The 18,741-nt window shown below is 38.3% G+C and overlaps 1 protein-coding gene across 3 annotated transcripts in view; it reads right to left on the bottom strand.

The window, feature by feature from the left end:
• The window catches only part of DSCAM (DS cell adhesion molecule), a 455,521-nt gene that overhangs the window by 91,151 nt on the left and 345,629 nt on the right, over positions 1-18,741 (bottom strand). For all 3 annotated transcript variants that reach the window (XM_061453544.1, XM_061453545.1, XM_061453546.1), the window contains 4 exons: positions 12,946-13,142; positions 9,800-9,896; positions 8,201-8,329; positions 3,104-3,271 (listed from right to left, as the gene is read on the bottom strand). In XM_061453544.1, the coding sequence (XP_061309528.1) occupies positions 3,104-3,271; positions 8,201-8,329; positions 9,800-9,896; positions 12,946-13,142 (591 nt within the window). The remainder of the gene's footprint in view (positions 1-3,103; positions 3,272-8,200; positions 8,330-9,799; positions 9,897-12,945; positions 13,143-18,741) is intronic.

Below are 18,741 nucleotides of genomic sequence, written 5' to 3'. Positions count from 1 at the left end.
GGATTGAACAGAAAGATCTGAAGTAAATTGCTTGCTCAGTGATGTAAATCATTGTAAAAGAAAGATCTGAAGAAAGGAATGGAGTCATCTTGAGCTGCTGTAGAGGGTTCCCTTGATGCAGAATATGGCCTCAGTAAAAGGTATTAAATTAAGTTTAATAGCATGACAAAGGAAGTAAAGCAATAAAAAGGGTGAGATGGGGCTGTTAGAGGTGGAGCAGCAGCAAATGACAGCTGTGGCGAAAGGAACCAGAACATATTGCTTTAACTGATGAAAGCACAGAGACCCTGGATACAGCCTATAATATGTTTAAGTTATTAAATATGCCCTATTCTGTGCCATTCTTGACTGTCCTTCAGATGGGAAATTTCCAAAGGTTGAAAACACTTTATTTCCATTCTTCCTGCATTACTGTACAGGAAGAAGAAGGGGAAAAAACCTACTGGCAAAAATGAGATCACTCTGAATTTTTTTAACCCTGTCCTTGATTATGGCCCCCTGTTGACAAACATGAATGACATTTCTCCAGGTACATTATAATGTAGTGGAATTTGAGAAAAGCATTTGAGCTCAAAAATGGGGTTTAAAATGTGCTTCTTAAAATATTGACTTTTTCTTGAAAGACCCCAAAAGTTTTCCAGACTGGAGCAGGTAGGTGCTCCCAGCATACCATAGTGAAATATTAAATAAGAAATAATTTAAAAAATATATTTAATGTCATACAGATTTTGTGTCAAAGACATAAAGAAAGCCAAGATATCTCAGCTTCCTATATTGATTTCAGTATTAAACAGAAGCCATGATGCTTTTGTATTCCTGATAGGCATTAGTGCAAGTGGGTGCTTACAGTCTATTTTCCAACACAGGAGCTGACCATGGTTGCATAGAGTGAAAGAGGTGGTCTGTAAGCTTTGAAATCATGCTATTCTTGACTACCCTTTTGCCACAGAGACCCCTAACAGTTTTCTAATAGCTAGTGCTGGCTGACTCAGGTCACTGTAATATGTCATATACAAGCTGCACCCCCTTGCTAATAGGATGGTTCGAGTTGTCCAGTTTTTATATTGTCTTTCTTGGACCTTTATTTTGTTCCCTTCTCATTACCTTCTCTCTCATTCCCTGCACCCATGCTGCTCTCCATTTTCTATTGAAAAAGCAGAGAACAGAAGTAAACAGTGATCAAAGAAATGGTGCTCCTGTACATCACATACCATCTGAAACAAAAATCCAGGAGACAAACATCATATGCTCTGCCTAAGCCTGACCTGCTCTCTTCCAATTGTTCCCTAGGTAGATCAGTGACTTTTGAATACAGTTCCACACTGTTAGTCTTTTTCTCCAAATAGACGTCTCCTTTAAAGACAGTAACAAAAAGGACCAATTATTCTGAATCTTGGTTACAAAGAACTGAATAAAATGTGGTGTTAAGGTTCCACCCTGTTCACAGGGAAGCTGTTTTTTAATTTCAAGGCCAGCTGCTGATCCTGACAACTTAATTAACAGACAGGGAAAACTCAGCAAGTAAGAAATATCCCAAGCATAGGTAAATAAGACCTATTGCTCTACTTTGATGTATATGCACAAGAAAGAATGTGCATTTTGGGGATACAGGTGATGCTGACCAGAAGAAAGGATAGTCTGTTTTCTGTAGTGATTTCACATTTTCATTGAACAAAGGACAAGAAAAATACTCACCAAATGATAAATATTTTGCAAACTATTCACCATTAATAAAGCTGTTCACTGAAGGATTTCCTTTCCCTGGGATGAAAAAACACCCGGTGAAAAAACAAATGCAGCTGATGTTTGTCTCCTGCTTATTTTGCTTTTCACCATGAGCCCTTGGATCTTCTTATTCAGCAAGTCCCTTGGAGACAAAAACATGTTCTCCTGACAAGGGGTAGATTTTCACTGTAGTAAATTCACCCACAGAGAAAATGTGTGGGAATTACACAGCTGTATTCATAAGAGCTGAACTAAAAACTGGTCACTGAGTGTTCAAAGCCTAGACCAACATGAATCTTGAAAAAAGGTAGAAATTTTCACTGTTAGAAGACTGCTACCCAGATACTTGCATTACAGTTTTCCTCTCGAAATTCCTAAAGAAGGAAGCGTAATGTAACAGGAAAAATAAAATTAGCAAGATAAAAATGTGTTTTCAAAAACAAGTGAGCTAGCTCCTTTCTGGTCAAGACTTCAGAGTAATTCCATCTAGTTTTAGTGGGCTAAGGATGTTGGAGCTGCTTAGGTTACTCTCAACACCTTTCTATATTGTATGCAATTGGAATGTGTGCCTGGCAGAAGTATTCATGGCCATTCAGCATTTTCATTCCTAATTTCTGAAATAGAGAGCTGTAGCTCTCCACTTTTCACCCACAGGTAACAAGCAGGACTTGGGACATGGTAGCATGCACAAGGCTATGCTGGCCTTATCTATCTGCCACTTCAGGTAGGTCTGAGAAATAAAAATAAGACAGAACTGGAAGACAGCAATTTGAGTACACGAAAGAGTGGCTCCAGCCACCAAAGCAAAAATGCCCACACAACCCTCCTGGTACCGAAACCTACAACAATGTAGAAGAATACATGGCAACAAAGAACAGGAGGATGACATTTAACTGATGACAGCCAACTGACTTCTACAGCAATCAGAAAGCAAAATGGCGAGTGGGTTGGGGGATGGAATAGTCAAGAAAAATTTCATTCATGTAGATCAATGTTCTCAATGGGTTAGTTTAAATTAACTACCTATACTAATATCTGAGCCTCTAAGGAAAACCACACAACCCACAGGGGAGGAACCACCACTAAAACCAAGATGATGTTGATTGAGTTGCCTAACTGTAGATATAGGTGTGCTGTTTCCGGTACACCAGGCTGAAAATTTGAACACAATGTCTTCTCTGACCACTAGATGCCACTGAACAGCTTTAATTATGGGCCTGCACAATGAAGTTGCAAAAGTCACAGTGTTTTATGGGAACAATTCGGTATTTCTTTTGATGTAGCTGCAGCGACACAAGCATCATTTCAGGTAAAGATTCCTTATGTTGAAGAGCAGTAATTCCCAGCTTGATTTAAATGCTGCAAAACCAGATCATACCTGCTTCATCAGTAGTGATGGTGAGCTCATTGCTGGCCTCACTCTTGCCGATGCGATTCTTGGCATACATGCGAATGTTGTAAGTTGAGGAAGGGTGGAGGTCAATGATAGTGGCTTGGTTTAGTTGAGGGGAAACATCTTTGGTTCTCTGAACAGAATCCCAAGAGTCTATTTAATAAGAGATTAAAATAAAACAGAGAAATAAAAGATGATGTTAACATCACTAACACAAGCTTGCAGTTAAACTGTCTCACAGAGCGGGATACTGGCATCACTGAATTAGTCCAGAAAACGCCTGCTGCTAAAAGCAAATCGACTGATCCCCTTCCTGCTCCTCCCTCCTGCACTCCCAACTGCTCCTAGCGTGGTGCTGTGAACAACGGGATCTTAGCTCTCTGGTCATCAGCATATCTGAGGAAACAAGATACTCATTTGCCTTTTTTTTCAGGGGGGTGGTGAAAGCAGCAAAGATACCCCAGGTTTGTGTGCGTACATACTGGTTTTTCACCATTGCCACATTGGAACAACTGTGAAAAAGATGGGAGCTGCTGCCCCAAAGAGATCCTCACTCAAGGAGAAGGTCAGCTGTGCTCCAAAAAGGGGGGAAACGGAGTTAATAAACAGGAATGTAGGGCTCAGACTAGCAGGGAGATCAGGCAGAAATTTTGATCCCAAACTCCAGGATCTCACACCATAGGGAAACAGTGAGGGCAAGCTTAGAGTACTCAAACACAGAGCTCAGCATCCTCCAGGACTGGTGCTATTTCCCTGACTTGTGTTAGGATGCAGAAGCAGGGGAATACTCTGCATAATACAAGGGGAATGTCAAACCATCCTACCTGTTTGCATGTGTCTGTAAAAAGAGGAGCACATTGTTATTATTCATGCTTACTATTCATCTGCCTGTTATGTTTTTAAGAAATTCTCCAGACATATAATAGGAAAAAGGATAGAGATTGACTGAACGCAGTAACTCCTCCTTTTTATCCAAGCATTCAATTGCTGCAAACAAAATAATAGAATGTAGCTGTTTAAAGCATCTTGATGTCTTTTATGAGTTGCTATCCTTAATTTCTTTCTTACAGCAGGGGATGTTCTTCCTTTAACCTCTGCAGCATCCTATGGGGGATGTCACTGAAGACTCTACAGGAATGTTTTACAGTGTGGGTCACTGCAGGCAGGATTGGAGAAAGCTCAGGAGATAAGAGACTACTTTAAAAACAGAAAGCTCACAGATACAAAATATTTGCACATACTGTATAAATTATTTTATATGAGCTTGCTAAATGATGCACAAGTTGTCATGATGACATCTGTAGCTTGGCTGGCTATAGGGCCTGTTTGCTTGTCTGTGTGGCTTTGTTTACCCAGTAAGCATTTAGGAAGCAGACATTAAAGTGCTAACCAGATTCACCTGAATATATTTTTCCTTGGTGACTGAGTTTGTCACAGCTTCCTCTGTAGGATACTTCCAGAAGCTCTAAAGGAGTTACCTGCAGGCAGCCCTGCAACAGCTTGGTTTCAGTTTGCTACAGCTTTGCAGACTTTCTTAAACTTTAAAGAACTTTAACCAGCAGTTACACTCCATTGTGTTAAATCTTGCGCTAGCGCAGGTGGAGACCCTGTTCCAGTGTACCACACCAAAGGAAACACATTTAACAAAAGACCTGCTTTGTATGGAGAATTGTGTTGAATTTCCCTTGAGGATGATGAGAATTTATTTAAATTTAGTCTGCATATTATCAAACTGCTTAAGTTTGCACTTGGTTGTTTTAAATACCAACCCCTGAGTGGAAGGACTCCATAGTACATACTAGCTGCTGAAATCAAATAAATTAATTTGAAAAATTCTGGGGGTTCTTAGTAGATTAAGTAATGATGCACCATGAAGAAAGAGATTTATGAAAATATAGGCCTCCAGTGTTTATTTACAACTCATGCATGGACTTCAGGCGTATATTTTGATACATGTGTCCCCTTCTTGAAGGGTAAAATAAACCAACAAAAGCAATCCCTCCAAACTGAACCAGCCCAGACGGAAATTAACCAATTTCTTCCCAAAACTGTTTTCAATTTTGAAAATCGTGTTTATAAGAATTAAGGAGGGGAAATAATAAAGAAGTTAATTTTGTTTTCTTCTGGCAAACCCTAAAAATATTTGGTAGTGTCCATGGGGTGAGGAATTGAGTGAGGTACTCAGACTGACTGTTGGCTCCTCTGGATTTTATTGTTGTTTCAGAGAGCTCTAAAATCCATTTACTTAGAATAAAAAAGCATAGAAGACAAGCAGCAATGGTCTTTGGAAGAAAAAAAAAAAGTAAAACAGCTAAAAGAGTGGAGATTTTAACTTATTTTTTATTCTACTCATAAATGTTATACCCAGGCACTACTCTGTGCTATATAAAATGCACACTGGCGTACTGATCTACGAAAAAATTATGATTTTAGGAAAACCAGCCGCTTCATACCGGTTCCCAAAAGGAAGACCTAGAACTTTGAGCTTACTGTGCTGCGACCAGAAAAGCGGCTGCAGCTAGAGCAGTGCTGGTGCTGCCGCCTCGTGGCCACTTACGGTACTACACCGCACCTCCGTGGGCAGGCGTGGTAGGAGCCCCTAGTTCTGCGAAGGCGTCTCTGTTCTCTACTCACAAGTGAGCACAAGAAAGAGCAAAGCACGATCCTCTCCCTTCAGGTCACCTCTTACGCGGAACTGATGTTAAGTTTTCCCCTCAGCTTTCCCTCATGATGTGAAAAATAAAAAGGATAAGGAGAAAGGCACAAAGAAGGACACACACACCTTTTACTAATGTCAAACCTTTTTGTACACCTCCATTGGAAATGCCTGACGGCTACACACCAGTGGTTTCAGTGAGGGGTATTACAGGTACATCTCTGTACAGACAAGCATTGTACCTAAGTACTGAAACAGCCTGAAAAGCTGAGCTCCCACTGCTCATCTTGCTCCTGCATGGCAACTGGACCCTACAGCTACCACCTACCCAAATGACAGGCACCTCCCGTGCTCCTTCTAGAAGGTTTTTCACATTAAAAAGAGACGACAGTACTTTTTGAGAGTAAAAAAGAGTGCCTTTTTTTGTCTAATTGGACTGCAGGGGTAAATTGGATACCTGAGGGAAGCACCATATAGTGAAGTCCATGCATGACGTGTGGTCACCAGCACATCCCCTGAAACTGAGAAGTTCTGCAATTTTCCTTTTTAAGAAGCCTAGATGTTGCATCCTGCTGTAAACCCTCTTCTGAGTCCTCAGGGTAAGCAACGTAGGTGGAAAATTCTTACTAAATACAGCTGTGCAGTTTGCAGCTTTACTTCGGCCTTGGCAGGATGTTCCCTCAGCTTACCATCTGGATGTGAATGTTTTACCTAAGTTTTCTTCTGTGCCTGTAATAATCTGGAAATTGTGAGGAGCTTTCTTAATTCCCTCTTCTTTGTTCTAGCTTCCGTTAACTACCCTGTACAAGTTCTTCAGTAACCAGTTTGATGTTTCATTTTCTTGATTATTTAATTACTGACAAGAATCATGTGCAAGAATTCAAAAACCCGATCCTAGTTTCTCCAAAGATTCAGCCTTAGATTCTAAAAAATTATGTTTCTATTATTTGCAGTGAGAGGAAGGAAATCTGCTCTTTTTAGGACATGAACTCCAGTATTTGTCTTCATATACAGACAAAGAAATACTTTCTGCAACACTAATTCTGCCACTCGTTATTTTTTCTTTCTTTCCATTTTTTTAACCTTTATCACTGTTTTGTCTTGATGTTTTCATTCAGTCTGATAGTGCCTCATTTGCTGTCTTGCTAGTGATTTATCATGCCATATTAGAGAGACATAATTTTGTAATGCAAGCTCATAGTGATTACCACTTCATGTTTGCCTGCATTCTGCATTATCGCTTGAAAACATTGAACTAAATCTAACAAAGATGTTTTAGAGCTCTGTAATCTTTCAGGTACCATGCTCACCTGTACATTATCAACTTCATTTACAAAGCAAATGTAAAAATGGAACTGATGATTTAACACTCAAAAATATTTTATCTAGTAGATAGAGCATCTCAAAATTTTTGCCTAAGTGAAGCACAAAGGAAATACACAATTTAGACAAAAGAAGAATATAAAAGATGAGTAGTAGAATAGTTTCTGAAAAAAAACTTGGCAAATATTAGAATTTTATGAACAAGTACATTTTTCCATCTCAGAACTAAAGGGAGAAGACTGTAAATGGACTGTAGTTGCTTTGATAAACAGAATGCTTCACTGATAAGCACACAGAGCCCTCCTATTAGTGAACTATATCCCCTTTCAAATAGTTCAAAAATTCCAACTAGTAGTACAATATAATTTCTCAGTGTCTTTTTAATAATACTTGAAATATGAAATATTGTTCCATAGCAATTTCTTTGCTTGTCCCTTCTCAAGTCATGAAAGGGAGTAGACTGAGATTAAATATTAGGAAGAAGTTCTTCACTATGAGGGTGGTGAGATACTGGCACAGACTGTCCAGAGAAGCTGTGGATGCCCCACCCCTGGAAGCCTTTCTTCATCTTAAGATTCTCTTAAATAACCTTTTCCACTGCTAACATTCCAGGGAGGATGCCATGTACTCATATATTGATAGAAAACAGCTTTTAAAAATCAGCACTAAGGGAAAAGATAACTTGTAAAGGTGGGTGGCCTTTTCTATAGGGAAAAGATAGAACTTGAAAATGAAAAAAAAAAATCCAAATGGATTAAAGATAAGAACAGGGACCAAGAATCAGCTATCAAAACCATACCAGCTATCAAGCTATCACCTAGAATGGCTTATTTTACAACACATTTTTTCCCCTTAATTGTAAGTTTCCTCTGGTAAAAAGAAAAAGTAGTGATTGCTAAACCTAATGTCCTTGCCTCAAAAAGAAAAAAAAAAAAAGAAAAAAAGCAACAACAAATGAAGATAAATTTTGCTGTGGAAGATTAAATAAACTATGGTAAAATTTTCCATCAGGCAGTTTCAATTTATTAATTATCTTTTACGATACAGGCTCAGTGATGAATGACTAGTGACGGGGATTGCTTCAGAGGAAGATAATTTCTTACCTGACTTGTTCTTGCACTCAATATCGTAGCCGGTGATTGGGCTGTTCCCATCAAATCCCATGGTCCATCTGAGGGCAATACTACGTGCTCTCACTTCTCGGATTTCTATTTCAGGAGGGTCGGGGGGTTCTGAGTGAACACACACACAGTTTTAGTCAGAAGGAAGCCTGTACTCTTAATGAGGTAACATTAATGAGCGTGGCACTGGCATAGCTTGCTGGTAGTGAGCTCTCATGGCATTTTCTCTGGTCACTCATTAGCACCCTGAGCCAGTTAATCACCTGCTGAAGAATGCTCAAGAAGAGGGAAGAAAGGTCAATTTTCAACTAGTAGTCACAGATGTAATCTTGAATACTGACTTCTGTTTAACCTTCTTATATGCAACTTAGAGCTGCGTTTGCCTAAAAGCACTCCAGATTGGACTACGCATGCTAGAAAAGATTTTTGCCTTGACCCCTATGTTTCACTGATACTTCCACAGTTTTTAAACAAAAAGTGATGGTAGAAATATGAATACTAACCTTAAAAGTGCCAAATTGGGTAGGGGGAGGGAGTAGAATTTCTATTTCATTGAGTATGTTTAAAAGTGTTTATTTAATAGCAGAATAATTTAATAACAGTATGAAACTACACTAAACCCTTTTTCTGCATTTAGAATTAAGGTTATAAGGAAACAGCATTTATTGCCATTCTAATGCCCCTTTAAATTGTCATGGAAGCTTAAATGAGCAGTGGTGTAACTAAGAACCTGTCCCCAAACTCCACCTGAATTTGACACATCTGCCATAGGCATTCACTGAAATCTGCTGTTTCAGTGATTTCTTGAAATCCATGGTTTCTGTTGTTTGAAATCAAGAGTGGGGAGAAAGAAATTTGCAAGTCCTAAAAATCTGTTGTGTGCATGTTCAAAGGCATATAAGCACAGTGACAATCATCGCCCAGAGAAGTAAGCAGTAGTCAGCGGCTGAGTCCTGCCCGTGCTCTGCATCTCGCATACTGTAACCTCCACCACCAGGACTTGTTGCTGTCTGCCTGAATGACACCCTGAAGGAGGAGAGCCCCAGCCGCAGGAAACATAGGTTCCTGGAGTTTGCAATGTGCAAACTAATTGCAATTTATTTTGACTGATTAAACTTGAAATATTTTTTTTTAAAGATCCACAGTAGGTTTAGCATTTCTCTAGAGATAAAGTCAGATCACTTTTGCTTTATTTCAATCTTGAGGTTTAGATACATTTGTTCTTTAACAGCAAATGCATCCCTCTCCCTGCAAAAAGTAGCCTCCTCATATCCGCTGTCCCTACTGAAGATGATAGTCCTAAGTACCTTTAGCAGATTGTCGGCTAGTGTATTTAAGAAAAAAAATCTTACCAATTTGTACATATCTAGAAGGACTGAAGCTTATCCTGTATTTTGATTTAATCTTTGATGCTGGAAAATGAAAAACTGAGCACCTTAATGCAGTTCCTCATTTCTTTGACAATGAGGAATAATTTTAATTAGGAATCAAAGCCTCCCTCCCCCAACAGATTTCTGAGATGGCATACACTTACTGTACTACAATAGCTGTGTTTTTTTCCTTATGTTGTCCTCTTCCTACCTTGCACAGTGAGCTGAATTATTCCACGATCCTCCCCATAAGAATTGATGGCATGGCAGGAAAAGAAGCCAGAATCTTCACGCACAGTTGGCAAAATCTATGGGTGATTTGAAAAGAAGTAATTGATTGAACAGCACATAGAGAAAATAAACCAACAGCTTTTTTGTATAGTGCAAGAAAAATTGGACAAATTGCTTTACTTGACAGTAATAAATAGATACTGTGTGTTATACACATACATACATATGCATAGTAAAATATCCAGAATACCGAGAGTTATCAAAACCAGCAACACCTGGGCTGAGGAAGCAGGCTGTCTGCTCTACATGTGTAGTCAGGAGTTGGAGCACTGCCTATTCCTGTAGCTTCTCACTGGGAGTCTTGTTTCCTAAGTTTGCCATGTATTTAACAGTTCAAATTTTCCATGCAAAATGGTGCCTCCTGCAACCTCCATTTTTCCCAGTAATTTCTAAATGTAACTCAAATGGGTGAGGTCTGTGTGGAGGAAATAAAGGTTCAAACGTTGGTGATGAACCCTGCAGTATTAAGCATTGTGCCTCATAATAAAATTTTGAATGATCTTTCTTTTCAATGTGTGATTTAATAATGTAATAAAGTAGAAAGTTGCATACAATCTTTATGTACATGATCATAATGATATTTTTCTACAGGACCACTGCTTCATTCCACATACAATAGGGAGAGTATTTCTTTAAATGAGCAGATATTTCAAATACCATTTTCTTCCCATTGTTCAGTGTGCTGCTCCACACTTTATTTACTGCACACAGTTCAAACTGTGCCCTGAAGACAGACTTATTCATTTTCTTATAGCCTTTTTTGTGGATTCACCTATGCAATACCCATTTCAGAAACATGAGTGAATTTATTTTCATAAACCCTGACATCATATAAAGTATTACCACCATTTTGTATGAGGAATTAAAGAACCAGACATATGGTAATATTTGCGGCTGCTTGACAATTTGCCACATATTAGCTGAGCCATAGTAACTCCACATGCTCTTTATTCCTTAGCAAAACCAAGGTAATGTGAGCACAGCTCTCATTCACCATGAGTTAAGATAAATGGATTAATTTCCCACTCGCTATGAGGATGTTGGAGGGTTAGCATCTGAGATGTGGTAACTTGTCAAGCTGTGTTAAGTCGCACATGTGGCTGAGCTTCAAGATAGGAAAACAAAACTTTTCTGAGCCCAATTTGATACATCTAGGGCCTTCTTCCCCCCCTGCTCAGAGTTCTTAGCAATAAATAGCTTTTCATGTGTTCATAACAGCTTCCATTGAGTTAAGCTGCAGCTATGAGGTCTTAGTAGTTCTGCAAATCAGACCCCAAGGGCTCAAGGCAAGTACCTAGAAAACAAAGAACACACAATTATTGTCCACCTGTGAAAAGTTTGGTTTCAATGATCAGCCTTGCATCACACAGTGTCTTACATTACTCAACCCTAATTCAATTCCAAAGAAAATCCAAGTCATGCCTCATTGAGGCAGGGGTCCTGCAGAAAAACTAAAAGCCAAATACACAACTAAAAATCACATCATCATGCACACATGCAGAAATACTGAGTTAAAAGCTTCAGAGACAATATTTATCCTGACATCTTCTACTTTTGGGTCATTTTATCTCTCAGAAGTCAAAGGTTTTGTATGTAACATACATATAGTTGTAGAATGCCACTACCCTACACAACTGCTTTGGAAGAGAATTCTCTAAGCAGGTCTCCAGCCTCCCAGAAAGAAATATTGTTGTGCATCAAGGCATTATCTTATTAAAGTCAGTAGGATGAATGAGGGAGAGAAGTCTAGGGATCTATCCTATAATTAAATATCATTTGTAAGACAAATACACTAATATGAACAAAATCACACATAGAACTTATTATTTCTTACAGAAATCAATGACAAAGCTCCCTCACATAGAGCAAATCCAGATTTTTACTGGCCATCATCCATCACAATTTTTTGCTACTAAAGAAAGAGATATACTTTTACAGTTACACTAGAATGTCACCAGACGATCACAAGAGAGATAGAAAATTATTTCCTTGAGCCTGGTAAAAAATGTTTTTAAGAACATGACTGAAAAATGGAAAATCAAGAATTTTGACTGAGAATCTGTATGATTTTATTTTTTTAAGCTTTTTGATTACATAAAGGCACATTTAAAAATATAAAGGAATGGACATGCTCATGTTAGTAAATTTAAAATATGAGTGGAAAAAAGCTGTACACTGGTAAGTTGGGGGCAATGTCATAACCACACCTGTTGTAGATGACACCACAACAATGAGTTTCCTGTGCTTCTGTGGCATTTTGGGGAAACTTAAGTTCCTGAAACAGTAGGTCCATTCATGTAGCCCCTCAAACTAACCCAAGTCAGCCACTTATGAGTTAACAGAATACCATATACTGATTCATCATGCAAGTAGAGATTCATGGTGCCCACACCACCAAACAGCTACCTATCACAGAAGCAGAAGTAAAGATGCAGACTATAACAATTTGCTAGGTAGCTTGGTGACTTCTGCTGTTGTGTACAAGAAATACCGAATACTGGCAGCAGTGGGTATACTACTTACACACCTACACCTGCCTTTTCCTTCCACCTCATTTTGAATTTGATGACTAATCTGATTTTGTAAGAGTATCACAAGCTCCAAAAAGTGAAAGGAGGAAGAAAAGGCAGTTTAAAAAGACAGCATTTTTATCTCAAAACAGCTTAAGGATTTTGGCAAAGGTAAGCCTGACACACATCAGAGCTAGGTGTCAGATATGGACCCAGCGCTTATCATCAGTGTACTCCAAACTGAGCTGTGCTGCCCAGGAAGGGCAGGCTAATGCATGAGCCACATTGCTCCTGAAACAGAAAGGATGGGGAGCTGACAGCCAGGCTCACTCTCTTCTTGCTTCTGGAGCATGGGAGGATGGAGACTTTTTTCTAGGGGTTGGGATGAAGAGGCATCCTCTATCTCTTGCAGCTAGCTCTCCAGTTGTGCACCACAGGTGGAGCAAGTGGTGGGGCTTTGATTTTTTAGGGCAGAGGTAGCTGTGCATCCCCATCAAAATAAAATCAAGCAACACTCACACATGTAGATGAGTCATGGACCACTTTGTTTTCCTACCTGCAGAGTAGAGACCACTTCATCTCCAACTTCCTTGGTGGAAACAAGGTAACGGGACATTTCAGGGTTAATGATTCGGTCTTCTTTTTCCCAGCGGACTATGATGGGTTTCTCTCCATGTGCCGTGCAGCTCATCTCCTTCTTTTGACCTTGTGTTGCCAAGGTGGTATTTGGATAGGAAGTTATCATAGCTGGAACTAAAACCAGACAAAACAAAAGATCGTTCTCCAGTGAGCTGACTAATCTGATGATGCACAGTTGGCCCTTCAGTCTGGGTCTCATTCAGCTTGCCCATATTTGACTAGATGGCCAAAAATGTGAGAAATTATTTTGCTTTCATTCCTGTGTTAGAGAATATTTTTAAGACTGAAGATGTGCCTCAATGGGAACTTAGCAGAGGGGAGCTGAGACTGGACACTGAGGCTGTAGAGATGAGAAGATGCAAATCCAACAAGAGCCTGACTCCATTTATTTTGCTGCTCACAGGACCACTTGTAACATAATTAAAATATTCACAGTACATGAAAGTGCTGTAAGTATAAGCATTCAGATATGGGGCCAATTACAAACTGATAAAAATTTCCTATTTCTTCTGATGAGCTACTGTTTTATTTGCTGACATTTATATGCTCTACCATTTTGTATGACAGTAATGACCTATCAAAATGAGGGCTCAATTAAAACCAAGAGCTGTACAAATGTAAAAGAAAGTCTCTGCACCAAAGAGCTTAGTCCATGTATACACTAAGTACATAGTTAAAATGCACTAAATGTACTAAACAAAAAGTATAATTAAACTGACAATAAACCTAGCTAGATTTGAGTTCTATTGTATTCAGAAGGTATTTGCAAAAAAGTTCGGACATAATTGTCAATTTCATTAATCATGTAGGAATTAAAAAAAAAAAAAAATGTTGAAAAAAGTACCCTTGCTAGCAAGAATAGGCTTAAACCCAAAGTATTTTCACATTTTGGAATAATTTTGTTTCTGGAAATAGGAAGCGAAAATCCTCAGAGTGTTTTAATGTAAACCCCTCAAAACTTGACATTTTTGAATCATGACATGTCTGTCCTTTCATTCCCATATTATCTGTCCACCAATGAATAGCATCTGGGCATTTGTGAGTATCAAAACCCATGAGCCTATCTTTCAGTTCTGGCCTGTTCCCTTCTTGGTTAACGCTGGAAACCCCTGGACAGCACACAGAACTGCTCTCTTCTGAACGAATCCGTCCACTCCTTTCAAAGCATATGAGGTGGCATAACTCCCTTCTTCACTTCAAGGCTGCCTCCCACAATAGCCCCACTCTCCTTGTTTTTATGCATGAACACTTGCCTCTTCTTATCAGAACAACTCACTCATTTCATCTGAACTTCTCTAGGTCTTTATTTTAAGATGACATTGGCATAGGACCTTATTTGAGGCTTCCACAGTCTTTCCTTTTGCATATATGGTATCTATTGCTACCACACAGAAAAAAAGAAAAACATAATCCTTATTTGAATTAGTTACTATAATCGCTATTCTGAAATGTTAATGCTTGGTGGCATGACCTTTTCATGCCAGAGCTGCTGATGTTCAGATATGACAATATGTCAGGATGCAGTTTTTTACATTCAAAGGCTTCCTGAACCAAAACAAACCAATTTGAAAATTAACAGACCTGTGGTTAGTTACAAACAGGATCTAATTACAGGAAGAACTCTTAGAAAGATTGTGTGAGACATGAGGCTTTTTAGGCACTGATATGCGTTATTGATGAAGCACATCTTGTTTAACTGTTTGGATAATACATATCAATTAATTTTGTCAGAGAGGAGCATTCAAAGAGAAAAAATGATGAATAATCAGAATGGAAAATTAGGACAAGTCTGATTCCATCTTCCAGAGAATGAAAGTAGCTTCAGTTTTATCTGGTGTCTGTCCAAGAACTAGTACCCACAAGGAGGTTAAATTCAGAAAGTTCATTGTGTCCGTCCACTTGTTGCTTCTAAACACAGAAGGCAGCATGCTAGACCTACACAGCTGCAAACCTATGGGCCCTATATTTACAGGTATGTGCACTTGAATATATTTGCTTTTATTTGCAATACCTGAAATAGACCAATATATCCTTTTATGCATTTTGTTCATTAATAAGAGACCAAATTCAAATGAGTAGCATGCTATTAAGGAGACCAGATTACCATCATTAGCTTTTGCCACCACCTTTCTTCCTCCCACAGGTCTCTTTCTTCTTCATTTACTGCACCTTTACACTCCTTTCTCTTTTCTCCTCAGTGTAATATGCTCTAGTCCCCTTCACCTTTCCCTCTCTTCTTCCTGCTGAAACCTCCTTAGGTTCAAACATGCTCCCTAACCCCTACAGCAATGCTCTTCTCCTCCAACACCATTTCCCATCCCAAATTAAATCATGCTTTCTAAGTCACCTAAGTGATTTTTCTCTACAGCTTCAGTCCTCTTTCCCACCAGTATGTCCTACTTCAAGTTTCTCTGGTGATGGAGGGAGCATGTGCTTAGCCCACCCAGAGGCTGAGGGATGGCGTGTGCCTTTCCACAAAGTACCTGAGCTCCCTGGGTGCCCGTGATCCCTGGGCAGGAGGTTTGGAGCTGTTGGGCCTTGCATTGGCAGGTCTATCCTCCTCCTGCTTCACTGGTATGAGCACAAAGTGTGTACCCACAGAAAATGGGATATAGATTTAAACCACACAGACCTCAAGGAACCTGTCTCAGAGACTCCTTCCTCACTTTCAGAACTCCTCACTAGTTGTCTACCAAGAGTACCCTGATGGGTGCCATCCAAATACTGTGACTATCTTGCTTGCTTCTTAAATAACAAAAGCTAGCTTTTGAAATGCTTTCTTTTTTTTCCAACAAACTTTCTTAATAAGAGCAGCATAAAAACATGTAAAGAAAGATGACTTTATTCCTCAGATACAGCTTTATCCCTGCTTATCCTTCCCTCCTTCTCACATAATCTTCCACACGGATTTTTTATTGCCATAGCAATGCCTCACAGCTAAATATTTCCCCTTCCTCCAAAGCTGATTTTATACTCTTCACAATTTATCTCCAATGATCCTAAACTATAAGCTCTTCTTTTTATCTTCTTTAATGTCAAAAGATTTCTGGTAACAAAACCACATTCCCAAGGATATTTTAGGCAACGTATTTCTTCATCCTCAAACTATCTTTAATCAAATTACTGATGCAAATAACTGAGATAAATATGCTGGCTCTTTACTGACAAAATAATCTAGAAAACTGTAAATAAGCAAACTAAATCTGTACTACATATGCATGAGATATTCTCTCAGGATGTCTTAAAAATAGAGTGAAGGCGTTTAGAAATATAACAAGATGATTCAGATGCCCTATTAAGTGTGTGTATCCTTTATAGCTCTTCAAATATACATTATATACACACATATATAATGATATGTATTTATATAAGAGAATTTTGGAAGAGAAGGGCATGTTGCTGTATATGTTCAAGGAATGCACAGCATCATTTTCCAGGACTCTGTAGTCGGCTTCCTTATGGGACAAATTAATTCAATTATCTCTCCTCTGGGATTCTCCAACATCTTTCTCTGAAGCATGTGCTGGGCATTGCTAAAGGTGTATTGATCAAAACTAGACAAAATAGAAGCTACCGTTTACAGATTATGGCAATTTCCATTTTTAAGGGATGCATATGGTTACAAGCACCATTAATCTTGGAGATTTCTGTTTAAAGTTGGGATTCTGTTTGGAACAATAACACTAAATGTCTTTGTTACATACATAAATGATTCCAAGACTGTTAAATTCTCTGTATGTTTAAGAACTGTGGGTATTAAAATAGTATTTTTCTAGCTACCTGGCTGTGGTGAGAAGAGAGGAATACAGCACAGTCAACACCACAATAGATGGGAGATGTTGGGTGACATTGTAGGTTGTGTTCTGAGCTATATTGATAGTCAGATTGCTGATCATAGCCAAACAATGAAGATTTAAATTGTTCTTGAGAAAGAGGATGTAAAAGGTGCAGTAGATAAGCAAATCTAATGGTACAGATAATGATCTGTAGATAACTGAACATATCTAAACAGAAGATCTGTGCCCTCAAAAGCCTCTTCTTTACACTGATCACTCAGGAACTTGCAATGGTTTGCTTAGCTGCAGAGGTGTGCACACTAATGCTGTAATGAGGGAAGATGAATACCATCTGATTTTCTTGAACAGCTTCTAGAACAGAGGACTATGGTCCTTTGACTCAGTGTAAACAACCTTGGGTAAAAATAACATCATGAGGATATGAGCTGTGATAAGAGAAAACTGCATTAAAGTTGAAATGAATATATATTGAAAAAAATAAATACATTAAAATTCCGTTTTAACATTTAAGCCAAATTTAGCATGTCCTTTCATGCTGGTCAGCCACTCTCTTCTGTGAGAAATCTCTTCTGTCCATGACAAATGAGATTTTTCTACCTCAAAACCAAATTTCCTCTTCCTCAATCCACTTCTGCTCAGGCAAAGAAAGCCCATGCAAGTACATTGCTTACATTTAAGGGAGCCTAGCTCTCACACTATAATTAGTCAGTACCTATTTGTTAGTTTATTTTTAAATTTAGTAGACTTCCAGGAGTCAGTGTGCGCATTGCTATAATTGTTTTCTTAACTTTGTTTTTCCTTTCATAAATGATGTTTTTGCTTACTTAAGTGGCATCTCCCCAGAATTCAAATGGTGTCCTGAATGTAGCAGGAAATTTAAAATCTATAGGACTGCTTAAATACTTCTATTTAAGTATGCTGTTCCTTGGTAAAACTGTGTTCTCCAGTCTTCATCCTCAAGAGGGGCACAGGACTAGAAAAACACCTGCATATCTCAAAGGGTGAAAGAAATAAGTTAACACACAAATAAACACCCCATTTTTATGAACACAGCAATTTTTAAAAAATAATAGACATAGAATTAATTACAACAGTTTTCTATCAATATTCACTAATTTTGAAAATGAAATTAATCTTTGTTACCTACTCAAGTTCATCAGAAAAATATTTTGAAAGTTCAATTTAAATTTTACAAGGAAGTGGATTTTGAAGGCAATATTTTACTATTTTTTTTTTTCAGAATTTGTTGTGTAAGCAAAGGAACTTTCATAAACAATACTGGGTGAATTATGTAACTAATCAATATGGTAAGAATTTCAACTTCAAAAAGCAAATGTTTTGAAATTAATTGCTGCTGAGGTTCCAGACTAGGAAAAACTATTTCAAACGTAAACCTGAGAAATTTGAGAAGTAGAAATTTGATGAATTCATACGACAGACTGAATTATTTACTCAGCTTCAGTTTTAGGAATTTACAGTGTACATGAAATAAATTCAGAAAACGTATGGACAAAAATGTTCCCAAAAAGATTTTTAAACCAAAGCAAAGCAAATCAAATTACCTTCTACCTCTAGGCTGCCTTAAAAGGAAGGCTAGTAGCTTTTTATATGATTCCATTTATAACCGGTAGAGGAATGGATTTCTGGACAATAGGCATGAACTTCATTAGCAGTTCTATTAGCAAAAATAATTTTCTGACAAAACAGTATGAAAAACAGTACTACCATGGAAAAAGAGACTGCAGAGCAAAAACCACATCTTTATGTTTTCATTTAGTGAAAAGTGACATTCATGAGAATTATGATATATAAATAATAGAAAGAAATTAAACAGAGACATGACCAGTCTATATCCCATCTACCTAAGGTTGCATTATAAATCCCATATCAAAATAAGAGACTCTGTGGTATGAATT

Source organism: Pezoporus flaviventris, unplaced genomic scaffold (assembly GCF_033815535.1).
Source record: "Pezoporus flaviventris isolate CSIRO_AGI_PZ_B2104156 unplaced genomic scaffold, CSIRO_AGI_Pfla_v1 ptg000015l, whole genome shotgun sequence".
Classification (NCBI taxonomy): Eukaryota; Metazoa; Chordata; class Aves; order Psittaciformes; family Psittacidae; genus Pezoporus; species Pezoporus flaviventris.
This window is presented reverse-complemented; position numbering and strand designations above follow the sequence as displayed.